The sequence below is a fragment of the Panthera pardus genome, unplaced genomic scaffold (assembly GCF_024362965.1).
Source record: "Panthera pardus isolate Hobbes unplaced genomic scaffold, ASM2436296v1 HiC_scaffold_7, whole genome shotgun sequence".
Taxonomy (NCBI): Eukaryota; Metazoa; Chordata; class Mammalia; order Carnivora; family Felidae; genus Panthera; species Panthera pardus.
The window spans coordinates 53572099-53599845 of NW_026527002.1; the positions used below are offsets into that span (position 1 = coordinate 53572099).

The following is a 27747-nucleotide window of genomic DNA, read 5'->3' on the forward strand; positions in this document are numbered from 1 at the left end:
TTCTCCTTTTTTGTGGGGTCTCTGCCTGGTTTAGGAATCAAGGTAATGCACGCTTCATAAAATGAGTCAGAAAGTTTTCCTTCCCTTTCTATTTTTTGGACCAGCTTGAGAAGGATAGGTATTAACTTGGCTTTAAATGTCTGGTAGAATTCCCCAGGAAAGCCATCTGGTCCTGGACTCATTTGTTGGGAAATTTTTGGTAACTGATTCAATTTCTTCGCTGGTTATGGGTCCATTCAAGTTTTCTATTTCTTCCTGTTTGAGTTTTGGTAGTGTTTGCGTGTCTAAGAATTTTCCCATTTCTTCCAGATTGTCCTGTTTGTTGGCATATAATTTTTCATAGTATTCCCTGATAATTGCTTGTATTTCTGAGGTATTTGTTGTGATAAATCCATTTTCATTCATTATTTTACCTATTTGAGTCCTCTCTCTTTTCTTTTTCAGAAATCTGGCTAAGGGCTTATCAATTTTGTTTATTTTTCCAAAAAAGCAACTCTTAGTTTCATTGATCTGTTATTTTTTTTTATTCCATATTGTTTATTTTTGCTCTCATCTTTATTATTTCTCTTCTTCTGCTGGGTTTGGGGTTTCTTTGTTGTTCTGCTTCTAGTCCTTTAGGTGTGCCATTAGATTTTGTATTTGGGATTTTTCTTGTTTCTTGAGATATGCCTGGATTGCAATGTATTTTCCTCTTAGGACTGTCTTTGATGCATCCCAAAGGGTTTGTATTGTGTTTTCATTTTCATTTGTTTCCACATATTTTTTAATTTCTTCTTTAATTGCCTGGTTGACCAATTCATTCTTTAATAGGATGTTCTTTAACCTCCATGCATTTGGATGTTTTCCAAACTTTTTCCTTTGGTTGATCTCAAGTTTCATAGCATTGTAATCTGAAAGTGTGCATGGTATGATCCCAATTCTTTTGTATTTATTGGGGGCCATTTTGTGAACCAGTATGTGATCTATCTTGGAGAATGTTCTGTGTGCACTCGAGAAGAATGTGTATTCTGCTGCTTTGGGATGAAAGTTCTGAATATATCTGTCAAGTCCATCTGGTCCAGTGTATCATTCAGGGCCATTGTTTCTTTATTGGTTTTATGTCCAGATGGTCTGTCCATTGTTGTAAGTGGAGTATTAAAGTCCCCTGCAATTACCATATTCTTACCAATAAGATTGCTCAGGTTTGTGTTTAATTGTTTTATATATTTGGGTGCCTCCAGATTCTGTGCATAAACATAATTGTTAGTTCTTGTTGATGATATACCCTGTAATTATTATATAATGCCCTTCTTCATCTCTTGTTATAGTCTTTAATTTGAAATCTAGTTTGTCTGATACAAGTATGGCTACTCCAGCTCTCTTTTGACTTCCAGTAGCATGATAGATGGTTCTCCATCCCCTCATTTTCAATCTGAAGGTGTCCTCAGGTCTAAAATGGGTCTCTTATAGACAGTAAACAGATGGGTATTTTTTTTATCCATTCTGATATCCTGTGTCTTTTTATTGAAGCATTAGTCCATTTACATTCAGTGTTATTATTGAAAGATATGGGTTCAGAGTTATTATGTTATCTGTAGTTTTCATGCTTGTAGTGATGTTGCTGGGCCTTTGTGGTCTTTGCAATACTAACAGAATCCCCCTTAGGATCTCTTGTAGGGCTCGTTTAGTGGTGATGAATTCCTTCAGTTTTTGTTTGTTTGGGAAAACCTTTATCTCTCCTTCTATTCTGAATGACAGCCTTGCTGGATAAAGGATTCTCGGCTGTATATTTTTCCTATTCATCACACTGAAAATTTCCTACCACTCCTTTCTGGCCTGCCAAGTTTCAGCAGATAGGGCTGCTACTACCCTTATGTGTACACCCTTGTAGGTTAAGGCCTGTTTATCCCTGGCTGCTTTCAGAATTCTCTATCTTTGTATTTTGCCAGTTTCACTATGATATGTCATGCAGAAGATCCATTCAAGTTATGTCTGAATGGAGTTCTATGTGCCTCCTGGATTTCAATGTCTGTTTCCTTCCCCAGAATGGGGAAGTTTTCAGCTATGATTTGTTCAAGCACACCTTCGGCCCCTTTGCCTCTCTCTTCTTCTGGAACTCCTATGATATGGATATTATTCCATTTCATTGAGTCACTTAGTTCTCTAATTATCCCCTTGTGATCCAGAATTTTTTTATCTCTCTTTTTCTCAGCTTCATTTTTGTCCATAATTCTATCTTCTATTTCACCTATTCTCCCCTCTGCCTCTTCAATTTTGGCTGTCACCTCCTCTAGTTTATTTTGTTCCTCATTTACAGCATTTTTAATTCATCATGACTATGTTTTAGTTCCTTGATCTCTACAGCAATAGATTCTCTGCTGTCTTCTATGCTTTTATCAAGTCCAGTGATTAATCTCATGACTGTTATTCCAAATCCTTGTTCAGTTATATTGCTTATATCTGTTTTGAGCAATTCTTAACTGTCATTTCTTCCTGGAATTTCTTTTGAGGAGAATTCTTCTGTTTTGTCATTTTGGCTAGTTTTCTGTCCCTTATGTGTTTTAAAACTTGTTATGTATCCTGCACCTGTGAGCACTGCTATATTAAAGAGGGGTCATACACTGTCCAGGGCCTGTACCTTCAGGAGGTGTTTTTTGGAGAGTGTTATTTGCTGTCTGTTGTTGTGAGTTTGGTTACTTTATCTCCCTACTCGTAGTGATGTTTTGAACCCTCCACCAAGTGTGCTTTGATTTGTTTGTTGAAGTACCCCTGTAAAGGAAAACAAACAAACAACAAACAAAACAAAAACACTCAAGCACACACACAAACAAACAAAAAAAACCCAAAAACAAAAACCCAGAAACACCAGCTACAAGTAAACGATAGGGTGGAGAGGTGCTGATGGAAGAGGCCTTACCCCACACAAAGAGAGAAATGACAGGGAAAAAGAAAGAATAAAGTTGACCAGAGAAACTATATGGCTTAATCCAGAGACAGAGAACAGAGAATAAAGAAGGAGGTGTGGAACATGTATCAAGGGAATGCATTAGATATGTCTGCTTAAACAAACCAACAACCAGAGTAACCAGACTAGAGAAGGGAAAAGATAAGAAGGAGAAAAGGAAGGAAGAATATATCTACATAATAAAAATTGTCCAAGAGTGAAATCAGGCAAGGCAATAGCATTGGTCTGGAGGATGGGCCATTGGGATCCTCAGCGTCAGTCCCGCTCTAGTAGATACACAGTTACCAGGCACCGAGGGGTGTGGTTTCGTATGGGTGGGTCCTGCCTCCACTGTGGGCCCCAAGGTCTGATCCCTGAGGCCCCACCTTGGTTGCTGTGGGGAGAAAAATGGCGACCCCTCTAGTATTTCCTCCACGGACCAGGTGTCCAAACCACTCTGTGCCATCCTTACTGTGCTGTGGGTGCAAACCAGGCAGTTTGTCCTGCTCCAGGGACTCCTGTGCCCTGGTGTTCAGCTGGGATTCAAACTCTTGCTCCACGTGCCCCAGTACTGGGGAAGCACCGCTCTGCGCGGCCCAATGTGTGGTCCCCGGCTGACAGACACAGGCAGGCTTTGTTCTGTCCCACAGCATTCCAGGAAGGGGATCACTTTCTCCTACTATGGGTTGCACCCCTGACATAGCCACCCAGGCTGGGACTGGCTCCCTTCCTCGCCAGGGGCACAATCCGGGCAGCCAGCCTCAGTCCTGAGAAAGCCCCTCAGTTAGAGATTGGATCTTCCTCAGTCCCAGCCGGAGGTTTCTCTCCTGTCCAGATACAGTTCTATGCTTCCCCAGACTCTCTTTCTCTTTCCTTCGTCTCTCCGCAGAAGGGGATCCATTTATTTTATCTCTCCCAGTTCACAATCACACACCTATGGCCTGTCAGGTTGTCCCCGTGGGTCCCTGGAAGTGACTGTCTCTTTTCCTCCCAGATTCTTGGAGTTCAAAATCCTTTAGCTTCAACACTGCTTTGTTTGTGAGAGGAGGGAACTTTGGATCCCCCTACTTCTCCACCATATTGGCCCCTACTCCTCTTGATTTTCGTTTTTACTCCAAGCACTTTTTTTATGCCAAACCTTGATTCAAAGGCTAGAGATAAAAATATGCAGTGCACATGATTCCTGCCAGCAAGATCTTATGTGTCAGAAAAGAAATCAGACCTAAAATAACAATGACATTTGTGATTAGGGCTGGAAGTACCAAACAACCATGTGGATGGAATTGCATGGAAGAAGCTAAAGTTAGAATAGCATTAGCTAATTGTTTATTCATTCATTCATTCATTCATTCATTCATTCATTTCTTGATTATTCATGGTACCTACTAAATGCCAGACCTTCATGTTGCTCCATGTATATAGGTGGGGCAGGGATCCTGAAGGAGCTATCATTCTAAGAATGAAAAAGAGACAATAAACAAATAAACAAATGAAGCTATAGCATCCTCTCAGAATGGGATGGTTAGTACACATGAACTAAACAGAGAGATATGTGAGAAAACAACCCAAGGAAAGGTTAGTACCTGCCACTCCCTAGAAAGTTGATATTCTTTTCTCTGGATCTCTTTCTCTTCATCTATAAAATGAAAATAATACCTACTTGATAAATACTACAAAGATTAAATAATTCAATAAAGTCCCTGGTGTTATGTTTAAGATCTGTTGCATACAATAAGGAATTGTTGTTGTTGTTGTTGTTGTCAGAGTCTTCTCTGCTGTTTGGTTAAATCCTCCACTTTTCCCAGAGATAGTTAAAATTATCTGTTGTTTATTGAAGACCATACTCTTTGCAGGTGCCTTACCTAAATTACTTAATGTATTCTTTACATTTAGTCCTATTTCACAGGTGAGTATACTGAGGCTTCCAGGCATGAGATATGTTGCCCAATATAGCTAGAAAGAGGCAGAACTAGAATTAGAATCCAGCCTGTTCCATCAACTACTATACTAACACAACCTGGACAAGACCACTGAAAAGAAACTCTAATGATTTAATAATCTGTGATAAAAGCGTGGGCATCATAGCTTAGGCCCAGCATGCTGTGGTTTGCATCATATGCCTTGTAGACTCATGTAGGTTTTTAATCAAACCAGTAAAAGCAGATAAATGCAAAGTAGCTCCACTCAATCTGTTAGGCTAACAAGGAGGGATAAAGTTAGCACCCCTTACCAAGGATGCACATTTCAAGACAGGATAAGGGATGTAACAGCACCTCATATTAGAAAGGTCTAGTATATGTTTCAATGTGATTTCACATCCTCCTTGCAATTAATCCTCATATATTATTAACTAGACATCAAGGCTCAGCAAGTTTTGAGTGGCAACGATTGGTAAAGCTGACATTTCAAACCACATCATCTGATTCTGAGTCCCATGTTTAGCCCATCGGAGAGCTAAAAATCAAGGAAAGGTGCTGAATTTATGATTTGCTGAAGAAAAGAAATGTATTTTCCCTATTTGGCTGTTTCTGTGAGTTCTTTTGGGACAGCTGGAACATTAGCTCCATAACTCCTGACAGGCCCAAGCATGCTACAGGCCGTCTCCCCCAGGACAGACACAGGTAGAGAAGAAGGTGGCTGCCTTCCAGGTGCTCTCAACCCTATGATGAGGTACTATGTCCAAGATCTTTAGGAGCAAGACAACTAAATATGCACTAAAACTTTGGCAGCCCTGAGAGCTTTACTTCTATTTAGAGATTACCTCTCTCCCCCTCCATCATTCACATTTTACATTTTAAAATATTCTCATTGATTTCCTATCCCCTGCTGGGTGAGCTGAGGGACTGTGTGTGTGTGTGTGTGTGTGTCACTGTCTATGGTGTCAACCCTCACCAGGCTGCATGGCCAGGGAAGCACAGGGGAGAGATGAGATTGGGAAATAGCTCCCTCGGAAAGGACCGATACCTTCATAGAAGTGTTAGAGCCTGCTGCTGGACTCTCAGCTCAGAGCCAACCAAGATGCCTCATTCAGAATCTCCAAGGTCTGGTTCCAAAGAGAAAAATGTCCAGAAGAACTAAACACATTCTAGAGAGCAAAGGTAAGAAAACCCAAGCGAGGCAGTAGGGCAGGCTTTTCCACATGCTTAGCCATTCGTCAATAATTTACCTGAAGTTCCAGAACATTTAGAAGCTAAATAGCACACTCAACCCACAGCAGATGAACTGTAGCATTGTTCCAGTATGGCTCATACTGAAAGAATTTAGAGTGACATTTTATTTTCTAAATTGAGATGTTATTATAATTTGAATCCCAATTCTGCTGGCTGAGTTTTCCCCTTCCCAGCATGGTTCCAAACATCGGCATCCTATGAACAAGAAAACATACAAGCAACAGGAGGGGAGCCAGCCTTTCATCACTCCCAATTATCAGACTGTAACCAACCTTGAAACCTCCACACCACAGTAGTTGCTGGTGTTGTGGGAAGTTTTATAGCAAATCCTCAAGGCTAGCTACAAACGCTACCTAGCCCTGGGCTGTTTTCCACTGTTAGCAGAAGAGCCCCTAAATCGGAAACATTCAAAAAACATTCTCCCTCAGAACTTAGTGGCACAGAAGGAATGGAATCGCTGTTAGGGCCTGAGGCATAAACCCTTGGGTGGAACTAGGAATTCATTTTTCATTCTCCCTGCTCCACTCTCTTACAGCCTTCACCACTTCCCGACTTTCAACCCAAGTTTTGTTTTTTGGTTTTGCAAACTTAAAAAAAATTTCCCCCAAATTCAAGGTCTTATAGTAAAGAGAATAGGGAGACTTGCAGTGAAATACACATGCCCTTAAAGTGTGGCTTTCATTCATCAGCATACGACTTTCTAAGCATCAGTCTTGTCCAGTAAAGTGCAGACAAAGTCGGGCTTTTAGGAAGAAAATGCCAAGCGCACTGCCTGGCACACAGTAGGCATTGCATATATTTGGATGCTCTTACTCCCCTTTCGCCTGCTAATTCCTATTGCTAGATTAGAATACCCTCCACTTTCAGGGCGCCTGGGTGGCAGTGACTTCAGCTCAGGTCATGATCTCACGGCTTGTGAGTTCGAGCACCACGTTGGACTCTGTGCTGACAGCTCAGAGCCTGGAGCCTGCTTTAGATTCTCTGTCTCCCTCCCTCTCTCTGCCCCTCCCCTGTTCATGCTCTGTCTCTCTCTCTATCTCTAAAATAAACATTAAAAAAATTTTTTTTTGTAAAGAATGCCTTGCACTTTCATCCCGTTTTCCTATCTCCATACTGAAACATGTTAAGAAATACTGCACAGTGCTCCTCTAACAGAGACTCTCAGAATTTCTCAAAAAATGAGGCTTACAGCTACTCAGTGTCTCTCTTACCCTGAGAGGTTTTGGTATAATTTAGCCCTGAACTCGAGTTCCACTAACTAGAACATCTCAGTGCTCCATCACTTTTTTCCACTCTTCACATGTCTGTACCTCTCTCTAACTTTGCTCATGAAAGAAAGTACAGGCTTTGAGGGTTCATCCCACATCAGACTTGGATGCAGAACTCTGTTTCCCATAAGAAGTGCCCTCACACTTGGCATTTGGTGATGCTTTGTAAATTTTCTGGAGCACTGTGGATGTCACAGAGGAACGGTCACATGGTGTTCTACATGGAAGTATGTCCTTCTATAACTCCACCCCTCAGCCATGCTCAGGTATCTTACCAAGGGCAGTGCCAGCTCATGACCACACTGGCCCATGAAGCACCCCACCCCCAGGGTATAGAGCCCAATTTCCTGTCTCCACAAATGTCTTACTCAGAAAACAGCTCTGCTTGACAAGTCCATTTTCTCAGCACCTATACAGTTGTGGAGGAAAGTTTTCTTTCAATTTCACTGGATACACCACACTTGCAAATTTATACTCAGAAATCTTGTGCCACTATTTGTTTCCTTAATCCCTACTTCTCCCTTAATCACTACACCTTCCTCAAGCATCACTAAATACAACCAAGCTTTCTCTACTGTGAATCTCTGCTAATATTTTCCATGGACATTCTTAATCAGAATAGAGCCCAGAAAATACTTTGTACCTCTAGCTAGAGTGACTCTTCTTAATGGAATATTTAGATATAGTACTTCACAGGTGGAATAAAGAACCCATGCGTTATCCTGCCTAGGTGGCTTCTTGCCAAGAAATCTGTTAGTAATCCACAAGGCAGGATTTGACATTCCATGGTCTCTCCACCATGAATCACCACTCAGACTTCATTCACTTTTATTGTACTTTAACTGACTTTGAGTTGATTCCAAGCCCTTTGGTGGCCCCATCATTTAATTTTTAAACCTCACCAATGATCTCACTCCTTAGTATGAAGCACCCCACATTGATTATAACTGTCTTTTAAAAACTGTATTGCCAGGCTCCAAGTCAAGACAAAGCAGACAGAACACTCTCGGTGAGGAAAATCCCAGAGCTCCCAATCAGTGTAGACGCTTACTTAAATTCAGATTTATATAATTGTCTCATCGAATATATTCCTCAACTGGCTCAATTAATGTAACAAAATGCAAGGGGTCATTGATCACTTTGCTGAAGGCCATCTGAGAGCAAAATATTCCCAGTAACAGAACACTTTGTTAAAATGCAGCAGTGCAGGAGAACATGGACAGGATCCAAACACAGAACATATTGTTACTCTTCAAAGAATGGCATTAGAATATTAAAGCTAACGGTTTTGTATTCATTGACCAAGAAAATGTGTCCAGAAGGAGTACGCTTTTTGAAATTGGGAATATTCCAGCCAGAAGTACAGGAACTAAAGCACTTTGCTGATTTAAAGAGTCCTAAACCCATAAATGCCTCCTCAATTATATTTTAACAGATGTGAAAAATAAATATTAAAGAAAAATAAGTATTTACTCAGTAATGATTCGACTGTACATTGAGCCCTCATTATGTGGCAGGCATATTTACTAAGGACTTCTCCCAACCTTTTATGTATTAGAGATCCAATAAAAGTTTGTTGATGATTTACTTTGGTCATGAAGCCAAAACCAGAACTTTGGTGTTATAGAATGTGGGATCCAAAACAAATAAAGAGCGTATGATTCACAAATTAAAGTTACCTGTGATGACACTCGTGAAGATCATTAATTATAAAAGTGGTAAATATCTTCAAATACAAGTTACTGATATGGTTGTCATCTCTTTTTACATGGCTTTGTTTTAAGAAAGATTTTAGTTTAAGTCTAGTTTAAAGTTTTAGTTTTAAGAAAGCTTTTCTAGTATTTAAGATTGCCCTGACACCTTTTGGGATGAGCACTGGGTGTTGTATGGAAACCAATTTGACAATAAATTTCATATATTGAAAAAAAAAAAGATTGCCCTGAAATCTTTATATTCTGCCACTTAATTTCGGCCAAATGTTTGAATGGACCCTGGTACCTGTTATTAAATAATTTTTGGCTCAGCATTCCTTTCAAAGCTTCAGTCTTTAAATTGACAGTATTCCTTAAAAATAAATACAATAATAATGATAATAATACATACATACATATATACATTGACAGTACTCCTTAAAGAGGATTTACTTATTTGGCTTTCTTCTTAAAGTGATGTCCCAATGCTTCTCTATAACTCAATTTCTTCAACAGTATTTCACTTATAATAAACTTTAAGGAAAAAAATTTTTTTAATGTTTATTGATTTTTGAGAGAGAGAAAGCACAAGCAGGGGAGGGACAGAGAGAAACGGCAACATAGGATCCAAAGAAGGCTCTGCACTGACAGCAGTGAGCCTGATGTGGGGCCTGACCTCACAAACCACAAGATCATGACCTGAGCCAGAGTCGGACGCTCAACCGACTGAGCCACCCAGGTACCCCACTTATAATAAACTTTAAAAGGGAAAATAATAGGGGCGCCTGGGTGACTCAGTCAGTTGAGCGTCTGACTTCGGCTTAGGTCATGATCTCACAGTTCGTGAGTTCAAGCCCCACATCCACCTCTGTGCTGACAGCTTGGAGCCTGGGGCCTGCTTTGCATTCTGTGTCTCCCTCTCTCTCTGCTTCTCCCCTGCTCATACTCTGTCTCTCAAAAATAAATAAATATTAAAAAAATTTTTTAAGGGAAAATAATATAAGGTTAGGAGACCACGGTTTTGGGTCTAGAGATGCACCTTGTTCTTAATTAGCTATAGAAAGTTAAAATGAATTTTAGTTAAGGTCTTCAGCACTTCAGGAAACTTCAGAGAATCCTCCCTGTGAATGCAGCAATTAAGATGATGACTGACAATCACTGTTGTTAGGAAGTGAATTTATTCCTATAGTTTATCAGCACTTTGACGGATACATATGCTCCAGGGACTATTTCCCTTTGCCTGGCCTTACAGCCCCCAAATAACCCCCAGTTATGTGAAAATGAGCACAAATATGTCTGCATATTATGTTACCGTAATATATAAGTTATATCTTCTTAGAATGTTGGAACTGGAGAGACTTTTGAGATAAATATAGATTCCATATTTACCGGCTCTGGAAAATGAGGTTCAGACATAGGTCATACGATGTGCCCAATCTCCTCAGAGTCAGAGATGGATTGTGAAACCAAGCCGCTGCACCCCAACCCTAACTCTTTCCTCTGTACCCACTCCACTTTGCCACTCACTAACATACAGGACTATGCCACCACAATTCTCTCCCAAGGAAGAATGTCTAGATAATAGCAAGACCCATGACCATGCACAGAATTTTTCTGAATCAAACATAAAATCAAAAGTCAGAATTTTTTCTGAATCAGTACAAGAATTCCAACAAAATCTTCCAGAGAACTGAGGTATCAATTAACTCCCTGTGACTTCCTGGGCAGACTAATAAGCTAATCTCTGATAATGAATCAAAATGTCCCCAAATCCCATGTAACCAGATCTTCACAAATGACATGCTAATTGCACTGTGACCCCTGAAATAGAAGTTTTCAGTTCACTTTTTTTTTTATTCCATTTAATTACTTTTTCATTTTAAATTTTATTGTTTGGGTTTTTTCCCTAGGAAGTAGACTGGTGTGAAGGATCCCTATCTGCCTTGTTATGACAACTGTCTTCTCCCTAATCAATACTTTCTAAATGTAGCACTCCAATTTTGGGCAAAAAAACACACGTAATCCTAGGGCTACCAATGATTCCTGACAATAATATTATGCTTTCCAAATATTTCATCAACATTATTTACAACAATAGAAGTCTTCAACTCACCATACATGTTGATTTTTGGAATTATCTAGAAAGAAAACTAGCTGTAGCATCAAAAGACCTTAGTCCAATAACTAGCTTGCTGTTTATACGTATATACGAGTTGTATGACCTTATTTCTGCACTTTTCTGAGCTCAATTTCCATCCCTCTTCAATGAAATGGGAACAGTAACACCTGTCCTACAGATTTCATAGGGAAAAAATACAAAATAACTTGATGACAATGAAAGTACTTCATTAATTCCAAGGAAGTAAATAATTTGCTGCTATTAGAACCCTATTCAGTATTTAGGGTATTGACTTAAAAGTGACATTTTTCTCCTGCATTATCTTGATCTTTTAGATTGAGTGTGGCTAAGGAGAAAATGGGAAGATATTAAAAAAGTGTTTTCATGTATATGTCTGAGAAGAGGCCAACCTCACCACTTGTGCACCCTGTACTATTCCCTATTCATGAACACAGTTCTTCCAATTGTCTTCTTTTTCTCTCTCCTGGATCACAAAATTTCCCCTCTCTGTGGGATTGCTCCTTCAGTAAACAAAGATATAATATCTACTATTTTTGAAAAAAATCGATTGACTCTGCATCCCACTCTGGCAATTCTTCTATATTACCAGTCCCTTTTCCAGCAAAACTCTCAAAAAATATTTTTATAGTCACTATCCACTTCTTCCACCATCTCTTGAACCCACTCCAAACAGGCTAACCTGATAAGTGAAAATTTTATAAGTATAAATAAATAATAAACTTCTCCAAAAATATCCATTTTCTCTCACTCATGTTTTTCTGTCTTGCTGTTGTTCTCCAATTTTCAAGAGCAGCCTAAGACTAATCCCAACTGTTTTAGGTTTGTCTTTCTTTATTCTGTATCTTTGTTGAGTCCTGATATGTCTATAAAGTCAATTAGTATTTTTCACCAGGTATTTATCTCTCAGAATTGTTCTAATGATTAAATGTTTAATATTCTTGAATGCTTTATGACTTAAAATGCAATATACAACCCAGCAGCTCCATTCCAAAGTATATACCCAAGAAAAATAAAAACCTATATCCACATTAAGAACTTGTACACAAATGTTCATAGCAATATTATTCATTACAGGTAAAAAGTGCAAACCACCACATGACCAGATAAATAAAATGTAGCATATACATAGGGTGGAATATTATTCAGCAATAAAAATAAATAAAGTACTAATACATGCCCCAACTGTGGATGAACCTTAAAACATTATGCTAAGTGGAAGAAGCCATTCATACCACAAAAGACTAATTCTATTCATATGAGATGTTCAGAATAGGCAAATCTATGGGGACATAAATATATTAGTGGCTGCCTAGGGCAACCTAGGGCTGGGGAAGGTGGGAATGACTTGTAATGGATGCGGGGTTTCTTTTCAGAATGATGAAGATGTTCTAAAATTAGGTTGTGGTAATGGTTGCACAACTCTGTGAGTATACTAAAAACTTGAACTATACACTTTAAGTGTGGGTGAATTTAATTATATGTAATCTATGTCTCAATAAAACAAAATATGAGGTTAACATTAGTCATAAGTCAAGCTGATAACATGCACCCTTGATGTATTGTGTTGAGAATGACAGTTCACCTCTATGGCCCTCCTCCCCCAAATCCATACCTTCATTCTAAGTGTGAGAAAAATATCAGCCAAACTCAAATTGAGGGATATTCTATATAATACCTAACTGGTATTTCTCAAAAGTAAGGAAAGTTCGAGAAACTGTCACTGCTCAAAGGCACCTAACAAGATGTGATGATTAATAAATACATGATATCCTGGACGAGATCCTGGAACAGAAAAAGTGAACCAGGAAAAACCAATAAAATTTTAATAAAGTATGAAGTTAACTAATTCCATAGAAAAATTATCAATATTGGTTTGTTAATTGTGACAGATGCACCACACTTTTAGGTGTGTTAATGATAGGTATTAATAACAGGGGACTTTGGTGTAAAGTATATGGAAACTCTGCATTATCTTTGCAACTTTCCCATACATAAATCTAACACTTTTTAAAAAACAATATACAAACATTAGTTAATAGTTTTAGAATTTATAGTAAACATCATAGTACATGGGATAGTAGTTAGTAATACAAGGATCCTTAGCAGGCTGAAATAAAGAACCTAAAAGGCCTGGTTTTTCACATGCAGCGCATATATGCAGAGTTGAACTAGTATTTCCTGAAGGAACCATAATTTCAACTTTAACAGTCAGAAGATAGAAATTTGTGCAGTTCACATTAGAAAGAAAGAAAAGAAAGAAAGAAAGAAAGAAAGAAAGAAAGAAAGAGAAAGAAAGAAAAAGAAAGAAAGAAAATCTCTACTAGAGTCTTTATCTAGAGGCTTTATAATGATTACAAAGGATGTGTTGAAAAGGACTGAATCCAAACTCTTTTACGAACACTGTATGCCACTTTCCACATAATTACGGTGAAAAGTAAAGTGTAAATAGTGGGGCTTGATTTGTTTTTTTAAATTTTGTTAATGTTTATTTTTCAGGTGGGGGTGGGGAGCGAGGGAGAGAGAGAGCCAGAGAGAGGCAGAGGGAAAGGGAGACACAGAATCTGAAGCAGGCTCCAGGTTCTGAGCTGTCAGCACAGAGCTGTGAGATCATGACCTGAGCAAAAGTCAGATGCTTAACTGACTGAGCCACCCAGGCACCCCTAGAAGGGCTTGATTTAAAATATTCAAGCTGATCCTCATGAGAAAGATAACCCTTCACCATGGTGGCCAAAGACAGAGGCCCTTGCTTAGCTCCTCCTGTTCCCACCCTGCTCTTCCCCTCAACCATCTCTGTATGCACTCCCTCTCTCTCCAAACACTGTTTTAATCAATTGACTTTTCCAGCTTCCTTTTCACGCCCTCAGTATATTGTGCAAAAATGGCTGCCTACCTCCTCATTGACTAATGGGGCTTCATGGAGCTGACATTTTCAGAACTTACCACTGTGTCTCCTTTGGCAGCTCCATCTCTCCTTCTGGCCTAGCCATGGAAAGCCAGGCACCCCACAGTGTGACATCACCTCATCAGAGAAAACTGATAGCTTTTGTAATGTAATAAAAATAATGGCTTTTTGTAAATCTTCCTAGAGGAAGAGAGAGAGAGAGAGAGCTCCATTTAGTCACGTGATCTGCAATTGGGACTTGCATACTAAATCACTTCGGGCCCCCATGATATGCCCCGCTATCTCATGCCTCCAGGTTACCATACACATCCAGTGTCTTCACTGTCTTCCTGCCTCTCTTTACCTCCAGATTTTGGCTTAGATGTCACTGAGACCAGAAAGCCGTCACAAACCACCACTCAACCTCAATTCCAGATCAGGTACTCTCATAGAACCAAAACTTTTCTCTGTCTTAGGATTCATCACGATGTATTTTATCTGCCCATCAGATTATAAGGTACGTGAAGCCGTTGGCAAGGTCTCTCTGGACCACCGTCAAATCCTCAAGAGCCAGGACATTGACTGGCACCCAGTAGGGATACAAATGAATCTCCTAAATGAATGGATAAATTCCTTCCCAATCAAAAGTATGTTGTGAAATCCTTTTCCCTGAAGATTGTGTCATACTGTTTCTCAAGGACCTTCACATTCTGGTACAGAGGCTTGTAAAGAAGCAATCTTTCACCTTATCACATATCCCATATATTGCCCTAGCAAAAATGTCAATGCTTAAAAACAATGGCCCAAAGATATTTTCAAATTTGCATATTTGTCACTGTATTTGGGATAAGGAATAGCAACAAAACTAAAACTTCAACAACCACAGTGAAATTAATTGGGTATGAAAGACAAACACCAGGACATTTTTTCCTAGGTGTTTGCTTCTATACTGAATAAGAGCTGTTAAAATCCAAGCTATGGTTACACTAAAAACTTATATTTCACTCCACACTTCCTTACATTTTTAAAAATATATTTATTTCAACAAAAACCGAAATGTATTTAGAACTCATTTTATTAATTAACCAATCTCCACTTAAAACAGATTTTTTAATATTACAAAGTCAAATGTTTGCAAAAATCCCCTAACAATATGTTAGAGAATTACAATCCAGAAAAGGATCATGGCTATATTTTGAAATAATTCTTTCCATGCCTGAATTTATTCAGCATTTACTGGGGGCTATCTTATGTCACACACCGTACTAAATCCCTGAGGACAAAGAAATTAATAAACTTACCCATGCCCTGAAGAAGATTACCATATATTGGAGAAGTGGACAGATATAGCTCATTGCAATAAAAAGTTTTGGTAGTGATGTCAAAGTTTTCCTGGGGAACTGTGGAAGCATATGACAGAAATATTAACCTTGAAACATGTTGCTTTTCTCAAAAACAATGCTCCCTCAGTGACATTAAGTGAAAACAGGTAGGTAGTTATTAAATGTGGGTTCAATGTTTCACCTGACAATTGTAGAGAAAAACACAAAGGCAGATGAAATTCAACCTTTAAGTTGGAAATTTAACAGCAATAAGTATTTGGATTTATACTTAGAAGAAGTTACAGGTTTAAGTGACCAGAATGGGGATAACCCAGTAGAAATCTCATAGTTGGAAATGCAAAAGACTTTCAGAGAGAGAGAGAGAGAGAGAGAGAGAGAGAGTGCAACGTATAAAGGAAGGAGCGTGGGTTTTGGCTTAAGTAGACTTAGGTTGAGTCACAACTTTGTCACTCACTACTCATGTAGTGTCCTTAGACAAATCACACAGATTCTTTAAACCCCAGTTTCCCAATATGCAAAAGGGAGCTAACACTAGCTTACACATGGAGTTATTATAAGCATTAAATAAGATAATGTTTACGTACCTTTATGATGAGCCATCATAAAGAACTTAAATGTGATGGTACCAATCTCATCGTTCAGGAAGCACAGATTCAAATATCCAATGCTGAGTCCTTGGCAAGGAGTGGGAAGATGTTAATGAGTGTGAAGCAGTGACCTGATGTCAGAGAACCTGGAGTACTAGAGAGAAGACAAAGGCAGGGATGATGATGATAAAGATGATAATTACTGTAGCTCCCTCTGAAGCGCAGAATACTTATCACTGGATTAAGTGATTTCCTAGGACCAATTAAAGTATTTACTTATAATCTTAAAAATCTTCTTAGAAAAACATTAGGCTTCAGTTAACCTCTTGACTGAGTAAATCCTTCTTATCTCTGAAAGAAGTCAGAATCTCTGGAATATTTTACTTGGTATTATATGAACCAATGTGAAAATTACACCATCTCATGGAACAACTTCTCTACCCACAGCGAGCAAAATATGAAGTGTTAACTCTGTGCACTGAGTCTGAAGAGAAGCTCAGGGTACAATGAGTGAAGCAGAAGAGGGGACATGGGACCATTCTTGGAGGGCAGGGAGAGCTTCAAGAAAGTGATAAGATGGCCCTAGAAGGGAGGAAACAGGAACCTGAGAGGAGGTGGATAGCTCATAGGTATCACTGCAAGGAAGTAGTAGGAGTTGTTCAAAAAGAGATTGTAATGGTTTAAGAAAGAAAGAAAAAGAAAGAAAGAAAGAAAGAAAGAAAGAAAGAAAGAAAGAACAAAAGAGAAAGAAAGAAAGAAAGAAAGAAAGAAAGAACAAAAGAGAAAGAAAGAAAGAGAAAGAAAGAAAGAAAGAAAGAAAGAAAGAAAGAAAGAAAGAAAGAAAGACAGACAAAGGCTATTTGTAGCCATAGATGATATTTGGAGAGTCAAGGAAAGAGACAGTTGCTATAGATCTGGAAAGAATAACAGCAAGAAAGTATCTACTTCCACAATGTAGGATGCAAGGGGAATTCCTAGCTGAGGCAAAAGAGATATGGCTAAGAGTGAAACAGAGCCCCAGTGTCAGAAGGTTAAAAGTGCTAGGGATAGGGGCGCCTGGGTGGCTCAGTCGGTTGGGGGGCCGACTTCAGCTCAGATCATGATCTTACGGTCTGTGAGTTCTAGCCTCACATTGGGCTCCATGCTGACAGCTTGGAGCCTGGAGTCTGCTTTGAATTCTGTGTCTCCCTCTCTGCCCCTTCCCCATTCACACTCTCTCTCTCTCTTTCAAAAATGAATAAATGTTAAAAATTTTTTTTTTTAAGTGCTAGGGATAAAAGGAGGTATTCCAACTCAGGAGACCCTGATGGATTCTATTACCAGGTATAGATTCTATTACAAGGTAGGGAGATGAATTTATAGTAGATACTGATGACAGAGTAGATGTCTAGATGCGGAATCTTTATTTCTACACTAAAGAACTTTAAAAAGCCCTCTCTGAAAACAGGATTCCCCTCGATGCCAGAACAAGATAGAGGCTGCTGGTATTAACTTCAGTAAAACACTGGGAAGTCTGGAGGGATGAGGAGGGAAGAATCAGTTCCTTCCATTTGGGGTAGTTTTCGAGCTCAGAACATCTAGAAGGTCTGGGCCAAGGAAGCTGAAAATTCTCAAACTCTGTGAGAGACTAAAAATAACTGAAAATTATGTATGTATGTATGTATTTATTTATTTAAAGACTTTTTTTATTTTTCAGTAATCTCTACACCCAGCATGGGGCTCAAATCTACAACCTCAAAATCATCAGTCACATGCTTCACCAACTGAGCCAGCCAGGCACCCCTGAAAACTTATTTTTAAATGTGTAAAGTGTTGCTTTAGAAGAAGAGCAATCAATTACCTTCCCCACCGAAAAGATAACCACAGCTACAATTTTAATATGCCCTTCACAGAATTGAAATATTGTGTCCTCTTTATACTGTCACTAATCAAAGGATAGCATTTTCATAGTGGTTTAGAGTTCCAAAGCCCTTAACATGTTCATTATTTTTAAATTTTATTTTCTTAATATCTCTATGACGTAAGTGAAACACTATGATCAGGCATATTTTCAGATAGAGAAATTGAAGTACAGATGAATGATTTCATTAAGGTCTTAAAACCACATAATATAGACAAAGCCAAATGACCTAACTCTGGGTCCAGGTCAAGCCCCAGCTGCTCACCGAGCATGAAGGTGAGAGAAGAATCTTCTAAACGATGCTCTTTGGTAATCTTGTCCCTGGGCAATCTTGGATATCAAGTCCATCCTACCTATTGCCCTAGCTCCTGTGCATTGCTGTTCTTAGGAGTAGGGTCAGCTCCACGTAAAATTTCAAAGTTTATTTTCTCCATCTTGCATCTCCCTTTACGCTGAAGGAAAGTTGTGCAGTTGAGAAGGGCAAAACTTTGGATCTGGGCTGACTTAGATTCCGATCCCAACTCTAAGACTCTGCCATTTCTGCCAAAGTACTCACCAGCACCTACACGTTAGTTTTCTAACTTGAAAAATGGAGGATGCCATACATATTTGGAAGGTTTTCAGCTCTTTTTTTAAATGTGGGTTTTTTGTTTGTTTTTGAGAGAGAGAAAGCATGTGTGTGAGCAAGCATGGGAGAGAGAATCTTAAGCAGACTCCACACCCAGTGGGGAGCCCAACACAGGACTCAATCCCATGATTGTGAGTTCATGACCTGAGCCACAATCAAGAGGCAGAGGCTTAACTGACTGCACCACCCAGGCACCCTGTGTTTTCAGCTTTTTAAATGTAGTGACATATGCAAAGCAGTTAGTCTAGTGTCTGGCACATAGTAGACATTCAATAACCATTGGCTTTCTAAAAAGACATTTTCTCCTTTTCAAACTATTACGTTCCTCCTTGGATTTAAGGGAGCAATACTGGCTCCATTTTGCAGACAAGCTATAAGGTTAAAATCATTTCTCAGGGCCATATATAAGGTAAGTAAAGATGGGATTAGACCCTAGGTTTCCCAACACTTGTCACAGACATTTATGGTGGCCTGTGTCACATTCTGTCAGCTGGACTCTGATTGCAGCCATTGTTATAGTGGATGGTTCCTATTTGCAGGGAGCATCCTGTTTCCGGTGTTCACTCTCCCCTGTCTAGCTTCTCTGCCTCAAGTTTCTTTCTAAAGCCCCCAGGAGTTTCCAAGCAGGAGAATTCTGAATGTATGGACCAGTTAAAGCCCCTAAGGGCACTCCTCAGCAAAAGGGAGATGGCAGCCAGTGGACAGATGCCAGGGCCTCTCTTTCCCTGGACAGATAATCCTGAAATGCACAGTGGGAGCCATCACCCCATCTTAGCTTTCCTCTTCTATCACATTCTTTTTTTACCCTTAATCCTGCTTCCTGAGATGATCTCACAAATAAACCACCTGCATTTAAGTCCTTGTCTCAGACTACATCTTGGGAACTAATTGCAGGGGGGTGGGGGGGAGGGAGTTGTTTTTATTTTCATTTGTTTGTTCTGTTTTCATTTTGTGTCTGCAGTGCATTTCTCTTTATTTCTCCATAGGTCACCAAGATGCTGGCAGTGGTTGTAATTCTGTTTGCCCTTTTATGGATGCCCTACAGGACTCTTGTCGTTGTCAACTCGTTTCTCTCCAGCCCTTTCCAAGAAAATTGGTTCTTGCTCTTTTGCAGAATTTGCATTTATCTCAACAGTGCCATCAACCCAGTGATTTATAATCTCATGTCCCAGAAATTCCGTGCAGCCTTCAGAAAGCTCTGTAACTGCAAACAGAAGCCAATGGAGAAACCCGCTAACTACAGTGTGGCCCTAAATTACAGTGTCATCAAGGAGTCAGATCATTTCAGCACAGAGCTTGATGATATCACTGTCACTGACACTTATTTGTCTGCCACAAAAGTGTCTTTTGATGATACCTGCTTGGCTTCTGAAATAACCTCTAATCAAAGCTGATTCATGAATAAGAAGAAAATGGACCACAAAGTAAATGAGAATCTGTGCCGTTATCAGCCCAAGAGGAAACAGCCAATACTTGTACGTGAAGACAGAGCAGATAAAGTCTTTGCCAACGTTCTAATAAATCCTGGCCCAAGATACTTTAACACATGAGAATGATTCATATTTTCCTTCTAGTATCACAAAAATGTTTCACAAAAAAATGAAGCAGATTTGTGAAAGAGCCAAATGGTAGAAACTGAAAGTGAAGCTCTTTCCATTTAATTTGAGAAACTCACTATATTTGCTGGGGCTGTGAAGTTTAGATAAAATCTAGACATCGATTTAACATTATTCATAATAAATGTAACTTCTCAAACTCCCCCAAATTACTTGTCCATTTGGTAATTTGCAACATGTAAGTGTTTAAATGTTTGCATTTAACATTTCATTTTAACAAAGTACAGTGCTATTTCATGCATCTCTGAAACTACAGGGGAAAATAGGGAAAAAAATTGTTTATTGAGTAAAAATGAGATTTCAGACAAATATGTTCACTATATGAAAATCAAAAACAAATGTCATAATGCTTATAAAATTCTGAGATGATTTTTTTTAATTCAAGTACAGCTGGCACACAGTGTTACATTAGTTTCAGGTGTAAAACATAGTGATTTGACAGCTGGATATGTTATGCTGTGCTCACCAGAAACGTAGCTACCATCTGTCCCCGTACAACACTATTACAGTAACATCGACTATCTTCCCTATGCTGCACCTTTCATCCCCTGGAAGATTCTTATGTCTTATAAAGTAGATGTCATCATTCAACTTTAATGGAAAATAAACCTCGATATAGCTGGAATTACAAGTTGGGAAGACATGTAGATTTCATTTTCAGATGAATCCGACTCTGAACCAACTCTTTGAACCTCCTAAATGATGGGTGAGACAGGAGAAATCTATTAAATAACTATGAAGATACAAACTAATGTGTGAGTAATATTGAAATGCAGAGACAGGACAAGAGAGAGTATTTAAAATAAGGTTTTACTCTTTCTCTAAAATTTTTAAGGAATAAAATCCTTTTTGAGCATTCTTTGTGTATAAACTACTGAGCCATGTCAAGCGAATCCTTCTAGTCAATCTAGCTTAAAAAGTTTGAAGCATGCTCAAGAGCTTTGTTGCTGTTATAAGTCAGCCAGAGTCTGACTATTACACTTCCAGATGAAGACTCCCCACAGAGCATTGTAGTCTGTGGACTTTTAATTTGTCTGCAACCACCTTTCCTTCCCACCTGCTTGTCATTTGTAGATTTGGAAGATTTTTGTTGTTGTTGTTGTTGTTGTTGTTGTTGTTGTTTTTATGCTAGTGATATTTTGTTTACAGATTTTAAGTCAAAACAATGCAAAAGTCTGTCGGCTTTAGTTTCAATAGAGCTAAAACTTATTTCATCTCATTATTGATATCTTTTTCTAGGTATGACTTAGACCTGCTATTCTATTCCTGTGATTATGAGAGAGGTGTGAATGTGAATCTGTCCAAGACATAGTGTCAGGATCCTACTTTAATTCCTTCCAGATGACTCACCTACTGGTATTTGGTCAATCAGCATCTCCAAGTGTATCTCCTTGGTGATGGTTCAGTAATATTTCATTTTTAATGACACAGTCAAAAAGTCCTGGGTGCCCCATAGACTGGCATCTTCCTTGCTCCAGCCAATATTCCTATTTCATGGATTTTTTTTTTGAGACCTAATTGCTAATGACAATGACCCCTCCCCACCTTCTTTATGAAGAATACATCATTTCTCTGTTGGAAACTTCGGTTTTAAAATGCTGCTACATGGAGACTCTGCTATCTAGAGCATCAGAGCAGAATATGTTTTTGAGAAAACTGGCCTCATCTCCTCCAGGAAGACATTCTTATCCTGTCCCTGTATCAGTAAACAAATGCAAGCAAATGTCCATAGGAAATACACTAAAAGTCTATCTGTATGATACCAAGAAATCTATTTTAACTGACTTTTCATCCTGGACTAAATATTAAGCTTAGAATCATATGAATAGAAGCACCAGAGTGACCCAACCCCAAATCACACAGGCACATGTGCAGATGCATACAAACTCATACTCACGTGTGCATAAATTGCTTAACAGAAGGCATTGGAATATATTAGCTTTTTCATTAGGGAAAGGAGCTGATATCATTGAGCATCTACTGAGCATGTCTCAGGCTTGCTGGTAGGTACTTAAACCACATTATCTTCATCACAGTCTCACTATAGCTGTGATTTATTTCTCTGATGCTAAAACCAAGGATCAGGGATTGATACAGCTTCTCTAAATTGTGTAGATACTGAAAATGAAAAATGTGTTTCTTTTTTGTTTCTCTTTTTTCAATCCAGCATGCTAATAGCAGCTTGTGAACTGATGGCCTAAATAACTAAACTATATATATATATATATATATATATATATATATATATATTTTTTTTTTTTTTTTTTTTTTTTTTTGCTAAGTGGTAATATTAGATGTTGAAAAAAAATTACAATTAGTTTTACATGTTGTACACAGAACACAATATACTCTGCCCACCATTGGAAATTTCATTGATGAGCTCAGTCTTTCCATTTCCACTTTTAATAACCTGTTAGTTTTAGACCACATGGGACATTCAAAAGAACATAGTTCATAGTGTTTCAACTCTAAAGCAAATGTCATTATGAAATTAAATGTTCCCATGCAATTTCCAATAGATAACTGGGTTTACACAGAAAAGATATGACTTTCTAAAGTATTCTTTATCACACCATACTAAATCATAAAGTATTTCCATAAATCATAAAAACTTAATACACCATCAAATGAAAAATAAAGAACTTGAAAAAAATTGCTCATGCAGGAGAGCAATATTATTAAAGGCCTCCCTTAATAAAATCCCTTGGGTTATTTTATTACTTCCAATTTCATTAATTGTTGAGTGTCTTTGGTTAGATCTTGCACCTGAGGTAATTAGGTAAAGGTCACAGATTACAAATAAAACAAGCAAACATAAATTACCTCTTAAGATTTCTTCCATCTGTATTGGGAGTGTATTTCTAGAGCTTAACTCCAACACAGGTATTTTGAAGAGAAATGAGAGAAGTCCAAACCATCGTCACCTTTAAATGGGCTAAGTGAACAGAACAATACACCTTGAAAATGTTTCAAAACAAGTGGCTGGTTTGAGCTACATAACTGGTAAAGCAAAAGGAAAACTATGGCCGTAAGGTTTAGTGTGACTGAATCTTAAACTTGAATTCTATAATTCTCAGCTGAATGTGTTGGAATACTAAGGACAATATGACTTAGTAAAACTGAATCCAAACACTTTTGGTCTGCTCTTAAAGATTGAAGGAGTTACATCACTATAAACTGTTAAATCTATAAATTTGATAGAAGAGAGAAAGGATTAACTTTTTGGAGGAAAAGCAGATTTTAAATAGTCTACCAATGATTCTGTGAATTCTATAAATACTGTAGTCAGCATTATTTTTGTCTCTCAACTACAACTCACAAAGGAGTTGGAATCTTCATGCATGGAATAAGGAAATTCAATGTGAAAGAGAGAGCATCCAGAAACAACTAGTCAGCCCTAGGTTCAAAGAAAATTTTTTTTCAAATGTTTGGAATCACTCATTTCTCTTGAAGGAAGCAGAGGATGAAAATCTCTTGCAATTTATTTTTTTCTTATCTTTAATTGTCCACAGTAAATAGTCATCCAAACCAAGATTTGGCTGAGGGAATGTAAGTGTTTAGAATAATACTCATGAAAAAGTCTTACAGAGCTCTATAGTAACAAATACATTTTTCTCTCCTCCCTTCCTCCCCCCTCCTGCCTATCAAGTTTTTGTTTCTCCTAAAAGATGACTTTCCTCTGAACAGGCAATTTCATCGGACTTTATTTCATCGGACTATCATCCAAGACTAAACCTGGACATGAATTAAGTGAAAGTGTAAATATTCTTTCAAATATATTTATATGTAAGAAAATATCTTGTTGTTCTGAACACTTTCATGAGATCATGTTTCAAGTATGGAAAAACTGATGCTTCTGACATTTCTAGTTATGTCCCCATTTTCACAGTGGGGCTCAGGTGTGGTGTTGAGCTGCTTGATGTGGCTTTTTCCTCACAGAACCAAGCCGAGGTTTGACATTTCAGAGCTGCAGTGAGAAGCCAATAGTGGCTTCATAAATGAAAGCTACTGCAGGAATTCGTTTAAGGGAACAAACGGCTCTTCCTATTCTTAAGGATCTCACAATCCAGTGAGGAAATACAAAACCAATGTGATATCTCAAGATATAACTGTTGGCAATATTTAGAATATGAATTGGAGATGTCAGAAATGTTTTTTTTAAGAAGCAGTTGTTAGGATACTTTATGTATTGTGATTCTGTTTTATGAATTATATTTAGAAGTATCAATTAGTTTAAATGTTAATTTCATTGATTACACAGGGGGAAAAAGGTCAGATAAGGCCCTAGTAATTTTTTGTTTATATGTTTGGTCTATAAGAATAATCTCAAATCACTCAGCAGAAGATCTCATTTACAAAGTTGCACATTGGGGAATAGTTTTGTTTCTGAGATGGTTAGCTATCTGATGTAATATAAATCTTCATGGTTCTAATTCTAATATTCAAATAATCTCTTTTGAAAAGAGTAGCTGTAAATATTTGTCTACAGTGTTGTTAGGCCTATTTACATTCTTCTACACCAAATACATTCATGGAAAATCCAATCTGGAGTGAATGATTTATGTTCTAGAAATCAGGTCCGGAAAAATAAAGGGGCTCAGTGAAATGGTACAGCTGGGACAACACATTGTTGTAACTGTCAAATCTGGATCCAGCAAGAAAACAAAAGACAGTTTTGTGGCCAATAAAGAGCAAATTCACATAATGGTTGCCTGTATGACCTCATGGAGGAACATCTGGGTCAAGTCCATACCACAGACTCTCAACTAGAATAATGGAAATGAAAGTACTTTGAAAATTATAATAGAAGGATGGGCTAAGCAGTGGAGCTGGCTAGAGCTGCAACTTATTTGATCCCTGAAGCAACATTCATAAGTGATTATTTTGTTCCTCTCAGAATAATGGACCTAACTTTTGTTCATATGACTTTTCTTTGACTTGCAACAAAGAGAGAGTATGAACTTTCTCAAGAATGTTATGGACTGATACTGATAAAAATGGAGACTTTCCACAATAGAAAAACAGGGGCGCCTGGGTGGCTCAGTCGGTTGGGCGGCCGACTTCAGCTCAGGTCATGATCTCGTGGTCCGTGAGTTCGAGCCCCGCGTTGGGCTCTGTGCTGACAGCTCAGAGCCTGGAGCCTGTTTCAGATTCTGTGTCTCTCTCTCTCTGACCCTCCCCCGTTCATGCTCTGTCTCTCTCTGTCTCAAAAATAAATAAACGTTAAAAAAATTTTTTAAAAACAAAATAGAAAAACAGATACAACATGGCAACAGAATAAGAATCCACCTAACTAGAGGTCTGAATTCAGAAGTCAACAAGAACATTCTCTATATTTCTGGAATGACATTAAATGCTCCAGTGAGAAGCCAAGTGTTCACTCCATAGCCAGGAATAATAAACCATTCCCACTTTGGTACATTTAAGAAGTACCTGGAAACTTATCTTAAAATGCACTTTATTTGGCCCTGCCCCAATAGATTCTCACTTATTAGGTGATTTCAATGCCTGTAGTCCCCGACCACATCTTGAAAACCACTGAGTGCTGGTCCCTCAGGTAGAGCCTTCAAGGCTCTTACTTATCGCACAATTCTTAATAAACAACTACATGGAAAATCTCTTGAGAGTAAGCCTATTTCATCTTTGTATTCCACAAGTTATTTAGACTTGGATGATGTCTCTAAGTTTCTGTTAAATGGATGAACAAATCAATGAATCCCAAACTAACGAATATATTTTAAAATCTGGTGATGCCCAATTTGCCTATAAACCTATCCTCACAATAAGATAACTAGTTCTATTTGGGTTTTTTTGTTTGTTTTTAAACAGTTTTCCTTTCAGTGAAAGGCACTGCATTAAGTGTATTAAGTGTACTGGATCGTGGTCAGAACAATCCCTTATATATGCATAATGCTTGAAATTTCAGTAGCACTTTCATGTCCTAATTTAATAATTCTCCTAATTTAATAATGAAAAATTAAGAAGGCAAACACATTGTCTTTGTCCCCAGGAGATTATAATTTAGTGACAACATATGAACAAAGAAATACATAAGAAATACTGAATATGTAATTGGAAGCCAAGTTGTATGATTTCAGACTATAAATAACTGAGTGCCTCAGAGGAAAAGGGGCCTCAGTGGGACTTGGATTAAGTAAGCAGGACTTTGGAAAAAAGATAGGACTTCTTTTAAGGATACATTTGATTTAGGTCATTAAAGGAAAAACGGTTCACATGGGAGAAATAAGATGAGTGAAGGCAGGGAGACACAATAGATCTTAGAGAAGACCTCTGGACATTAAGGATAGATATCTGAAGCAAGCCCATTTTCAGGGGCGCCTGGGTGGCTCGGTCGGTTAAGCGTCCGACTTCAGCTCAGGTCATGATCTCACAGTCCGGGAGTTCGAGCCCTGCGTCGGGCTCTGTGCTGACCGCTCAGAGCCCGGAGCCTGTTTCAGATTCTGTGTCTCCCTCTCTCTCTGCCCCTCCCCTGTTCATGCTCTGTCTCTCTCTCTGTCTCAAAAATAAATAAACATTAAAAAAAAAATTGAAGCAAGTCCATTTCCTAAGGGGTTAATCAAGGAAAACAGCTAGTCCTTTATATTTGCCACCACCAATAAAGCCCCAAGTAAGGGGAAAAAATGAATGAAGTCAAGTTACTTTTGGTGAGAAAATATTCACCCATATACTATGAATATGAATATGGAGAGAAATAAAAGCTTCTAGGTCAGCACTGTTTGTTTTCTAAACTTTGTGAATTTCACTATCTATAGAAAATATACTACACTGTCTCATAGGTGTTATAATTCTAAAGGCGTTCTTATAGTCTTGATATTCCAAGTGAAAAATATATGTGTATACATATGTATTGTTTCTATATCATATTGTCACAATATATAAAAGTATTTATACCTATGTATATTATTCAAGGGTCCGTAACAACTCTGGACTTATCAAATTGTGATAAACATAGAGATCAGAGCTAGCTCAGGAACCTAGGCCCTTCACGAACTTAAGCTTCAGGATTAAATATAAAATCAAAAAGCATGTACTGCTTAGCTTCAGATTACTTCTGACAACATCAAAGACCCGCATGTTGCTTATGGTGTGCTTCTGAATGTACTGGCTTCCTTCTATCAGTTTTAGAAAGTTATATGCTGACTCGCTTCGTGGGAATTAACTGCTGTGTCCATGAGGGACAAAGACTCTTCTATAAGAAAGTGCAGTATTATGTGTGCTGCTGTGAGAAACTGTGTGTGTGTTCCAATATGTGTACTGTGAACAATAAAGAATCAAACTGAAAGATCTGGCTCTTTAGCTTTCTTTTTTTCCTAATTATTTAATTTTGGGTGTAACTTAAGCCTAAACCACTTGCGTAGAAGACTTCATTTTAATCCAGTGGCACTCAACATGAGCACTGAGGTTTGTTTGTTTGTTTGTTTTGAGATGATTATAAGTAATACACAGACATTTCCAATTCTTATAATAAGTTTAATGTGTATTGGAATGAATAAATATAACTACCTCATCAAATTCATGATGTCATTCATATTAATGAACTCACTTAATGTTGTTCTAAGACAAAAACCATAAGGGTTAA

General features: G+C 38.2%; 1 protein-coding gene across 1 annotated transcript in view; it reads left to right on the forward strand.

The window, feature by feature from the left end:
* The window catches only part of TRHR (thyrotropin releasing hormone receptor), a 53036-nt gene extending 25586 nt beyond the window's left edge, over positions 1-27450 (forward strand). The window contains exons 3-4 of the mRNA XM_019467851.2: positions 19518-22150; positions 23797-27450. Coding sequence (XP_019323396.1) covers positions 19518-19925 — 408 coding nt within the window. The 3' untranslated portion in view covers positions 19926-22150; positions 23797-27450. The remainder of the gene's footprint in view (positions 1-19517; positions 22151-23796) is intronic.
* The last annotated feature ends 297 nt before the right edge of the window (positions 27451-27747 follow it).